This window comes from Mus caroli, chromosome 7, assembly GCF_900094665.2.
Source record: "Mus caroli chromosome 7, CAROLI_EIJ_v1.1, whole genome shotgun sequence".
Lineage (NCBI taxonomy): Eukaryota > Metazoa > Chordata > Mammalia > Rodentia > Muridae > Mus > Mus caroli.
Window position 1 is genome coordinate 112,450,808 of NC_034576.1, and position 4,606 is coordinate 112,455,413.

The following is a 4,606-nucleotide window of genomic DNA, read 5'->3' on the forward strand; positions in this document are numbered from 1 at the left end:
TCCACTCCTGTGTTTGCTAGGCCCCTGCATAGTCTCACAAGAGACAGCTATATTTGGGTCCTTTCAGCAAAATCTTGCTAGTGTATGCAATGGTGCTATGCTCTTTATTTGTGGAGAATTTGAAGTCAGAAGAGTTCAAGTGTAAGAGATGCCATCCGGGTACTTCTCTAGGTCTGGATGGATTCTTTTAAGTGGTCAACCACTCTCATTAGTAAAATGGATGGAGTGATTTGCATGATTTCCAATAATGGGAGCACAATCCACCAGCGACAGTAACCTTACCTCCGTAAAGCTCTTCCTAGGATGTGAACTGATCCTAAGCGGCAGGGGTTAGCTAGAAAATGTTGCTGGGCTTATTAACTTCTATTTTACTCATTTATTTATTTAGTGTAGGTGTGTGGGCATGCGGTGGAAGTCAGGAGACGACTTGCGATTCTCATTCCCCTATGTGGGTTTAGGAGACAGAACTCAAAGTCGTTAGGTTTGGCATCAAGAGCCTTTATCTATGGAGCCTTTATCAGCCTATCATTGACTTCTTAACTCTTCTTAAAACTTGTTGCTCTGCCCCTAGAGGCCACTACAGAGGGCCATCAATGCATATTTGCAAAGTGCACGAAGCAACTCTCTTAGATTTCTATTTTTGTTTCTTTCTCCTTCTTCATCCTTCCTGATTTGGGACTGAGCATTCCAGACTCTGCCTGGACATTTTTCGGGGTCTTGTCTGGCCTCTTAAGACCGTGACTCCATCCCAGGACTGAACCAAGACTCCTTTAATAACTGTGAGACTCCTGCAAAAGCCGCAGTGGCTGATCACTCCAGTCTTGAGTGTTCCTCGGGCTGGTGGACATTCCTTTGGGAGCACATGCGAGCTTTGAAAATGGCCCGAGTTGGTGTGGAAACCCACTACAAGGACTTTGCGTGTTGTTTACATTCCCGTAGTGGGCAGAGGGTATCCCAGGGGCTGGTTGGTAAGACGGAGGGGCGGGACCAGAGGGGCGTGTCCCTTTGGAGGGCGGGGCCTGAAGCGGTCAGGTGACCGCGCGGCGGGCCGCGTCGTCTGTGGGGATCCTGCAGGAGGCAGAGGCGCTGAGTTGCCGAGTGGGCTGACCAGGTCTGTTGGGGCAGAACGGCCGCGGCCATGGGGGGCTTGAAAGACGAACTGCTCAAAGCCATCTGGCACGCCTTCACCGCGCTCGACCTGGACCGCAGCGGCAAGGTCTCCAAGTCGCAACTCAAGGTGAGCCCCCTGCCGGCGCTCTTCCTGTAGGGCACGGGACCCGCGGCGGTGTCCGCAGGGAGGGCTGCTTGGGAATGTGGCGGGGCGGCGGTCCTCACTCTTCCTCAGGCCTCGGGGCGGTGCGCGGGGGCGGACGCGCTCCTGTGGTTCCCGCGACGGCCGAGGTGCGCTCCAAGAGGCGCCGCGGGACCCGCAGAGCGTCCCCCCGCGACGGGCTGTATGGGGGCCCGGGAGCCTCAGGCTCGCCTCCCGGACGCTGAGCAGAGCCTCCTCGCCCCGGCGTCCGCAGACCTCGGGGCCAGTGAGAGCGCGCGTCTGCCGAGCGGCCCTGGGTCTTACCGGCTCCCTGCAAAGGCCATTGCTTTTGCAGAGTCCTCCTCAGGGCTGCCTAAAGACTCCAGAGTCTGAGGTACGCATAAAGGGATACTTGTAAGTCGAGTAAACCTCAAAGTGGCACCCAGCCAGGAGAAATTGGCAGCGTCTTGAAAAGCCTGAAATATAGAAACAGACAAGAGGAGCCATTCAACAGGCATTTTTAAATATACACATTTTGGATCTGAATGACTGGGTTTTCTTAGCCTCTTCTAAGAAAAAAAAAATTCCGAAGTTTGGGTTTGCTTTGTATATTTTGTGTAGTAAATGAGGAAGTTCTTTTCAGTGGTGACTTTTATTGCCAGCAGGATCTGGCGGGCTCACTTGTTTTCCTTTTGATCATATTCATTAAATCATAGTCTGGAAGGACCGATGGAAATTAGCCACATACTTTTACTTTAAAAAAAGTAATATACGGGGTCTTGGAGAGATGGATGCTCCGTGGTTAGGGGCGACTGCTCTTCCAGAGGTCCAGAATTCTGTTCCCAGCACCCACGTGGGGTAACTCACATAGCTATAGGGGTAGCCTATAGTTCCAGCTCCAGGGGCTGCCTCTCGAGTCTCTGGGCAGCAGCACACACATTTTCACATGCACGCTCATAATTAAAAAAAAATATTTTAAAAAGCTAATAATAGGTTTTTCTGGTGTACAGTTCAATGAGTTTTAGCACATGTAGGAAGTCACTATCACTAACTAGGATTTCATCAGTTCTGTCCCACAAAGCTTTGTCATACTGCCCCCTCTCCAACAGGTGGTAACCACTGATCTGTTCTAGTCTTCCTTTTTCAAGTGTGATAGGAACTGGATCTTCTGAAACCGGCTTCCTTTACTCAGATGAATGCCTTAGAAGTTAACCTATAGTGTGTGTATTGTTATTGCTAGGCTAGTACATCTTATAGGTGTGCCATAGTTATCCATTCACTCTTGAAGATGTGTTATTTCTAGTTTATTCGTCGTGATTCTGAATAGAGCTGTAGGAACTTTGTTTTTACTTTTACCTATTATAATTTTTAGATAGAGTGTAGCCAGGTTTTCTTTTAACCATTCTGAGGTATCAGAGTATTTAGGCCATGTATGTACAATGTAATGATTGATATTGATAGATTTAGGGTTGCCATTTTATTATGATTGGCTTCTGTTTTCTCTCTCTCTCTCTCTCTCTCTCTCTCTCTCTCTGTGTACTTAGAATGACCATTTTGCCACTTAAAGGGGAATGTAGAAATCTTATGCCATGGAAGATCCATTACTCTTCCTGTGTTATGTTGTAATTATCATGCTTATTACTCTACATACATTGAAAATATCATCATCCTCATTCCTTCAACCCTAACTTTTAAAGAACTTTAGAAAATAGCTCCTCTTTCCTCCAGATAGTTCAGGGTATCTCTCCATTTTGTTGATATGGAAATTGAAGCTTCAGAGATGTGATTTGTCCCAAGTTACATTGTAAGCAGTAGCTAGTTTAGAACCAAGATTTTCTCTGTCTGTCTGTCTATCTATCTGTCTGTCTGTCTGTCTATCTATCTATCCATCTATCTGTTTTGAGACAGGATCTCTCTACATAGCCCTGGCTGTCTTGGAACTCACTATATAGACCAGGCTGGCCTGGAACTCACAGAGATACACTTGCTTTTGCCTCCCTAGATCTGGGATTAAAGGGTGTGACACCATGCCTGGCAAGATTTTCACAAACACAGCCAGTGTTTTTTAATCTGCCCTCCCCTTTCCAGTTGATGACTTAACATTCTATTACTTTCATTGCACTCCAATAAAAATTTGAGGAAAAGAACCTAGGGGACTTCCTTCCTTCCTTCCTTCCTTCTTTCTTTCTTTCTTTCTTTCTTTCTTTCTTTCTTTCTTTCTTTCTTTCTTTCAATGAAACCTCTTCTGGTCCTAGAGAACTTAGATTTCTTTAATGTCTTTGTGTGTGTCTATATGTGCAGATCATTTCTGTGGTTGTCCTGTCGCAGTGCGGATATGGAGATCAGAAGATCACTTTCAGGAGTCAGTTTTGTCCTTCCATTTGTGTGGATTCCTAGGGTCAAACTCAAGTCATCTGGCTTGGCAGCAAGCACCTTTTAGCCACCGAGCCATCTTGCTGGTCCCTTAGGGGATTTTTGACAGCTAGGCTGGAAGTATAAACTCTTAGTTCATAGTTTAAAACCACATGTTGGTAGCACATCTGTGAAGTTGTATTTGATCTCTCCTGGGACAACATAAGAGAGTTTGGATTAATGTATACATCTTGCCAGTGTTTTTTTTTTTTTTTTTCCCCCGAGACAGGGTTTCTCTGTATAGCCCTGGCTGTCCTGGAACTCACTTTGTAGACCAGGCTGGCCTCAAACTCAGAAATCCGCCTGCCTCTGCCTCCTGCCAGTGTTTTTGGAACTGAAAATATTTTAACTTAAATTTTTTTTCTTGGTGTCTAACTCCATTTCATTGGGGGAAAGGTGTGTTTTGGAACTCATGTATTGATTTGTGTATAAGGTACTATATTTAATTTAATAAAAGGTTAGTAGTTGTAGGCTGTTAGGATTTTTTTCTTCTCTGTATTGGCGATGGGACCCAGCATACTAGGCGAACACTCTACCCTAAGCTATACCACTAGCCCTCGTTTTACTGAAAAAATAAAAAAGTGTATGTATCTGTGTATGCATGTGTTCTTGTGTGTGGGTGCACATGGGTTCATGGTAGTTATGGAAGACAGAAACGCCTCAGGTGCCATCCTTAGGAAAGCCATGTACCTCCCTCCCTTAGACAAGGTCTTTCACTGGCTTAAGTTTACAAATTAGACTACAATAGACTAGACTAGACTGGTTGGCTGCTGAGCCCCAGGAAATACTCCTGTCTTCACCTTCCCAGTGCTCAAATTATAAGCACATACCACCATGTTGGGTATTTTCACATAGGAGCTAGGGATTGAATTCAGGCCCCCAAACACTTCACACACACACACACACACACCACACACACACACACACACACACAGACACACA

General features: G+C 45.9%; 1 protein-coding gene across 1 annotated transcript in view; it reads left to right on the forward strand.

The window, feature by feature from the left end:
• The first annotated feature begins 1,059 nt into the window (after positions 1-1,059).
• Positions 1,060-4,606, forward strand: part of Swap70 (switching B cell complex subunit SWAP70) — a 62,165-nt gene continuing 58,618 nt past the window's right edge. The window contains exon 1 of the mRNA XM_021167078.2: positions 1,060-1,237. Within this exon, the coding sequence (XP_021022737.1) occupies positions 1,139-1,237 (99 nt within the window). The 5' untranslated portion in view covers positions 1,060-1,138. The remainder of the gene's footprint in view (positions 1,238-4,606) is intronic.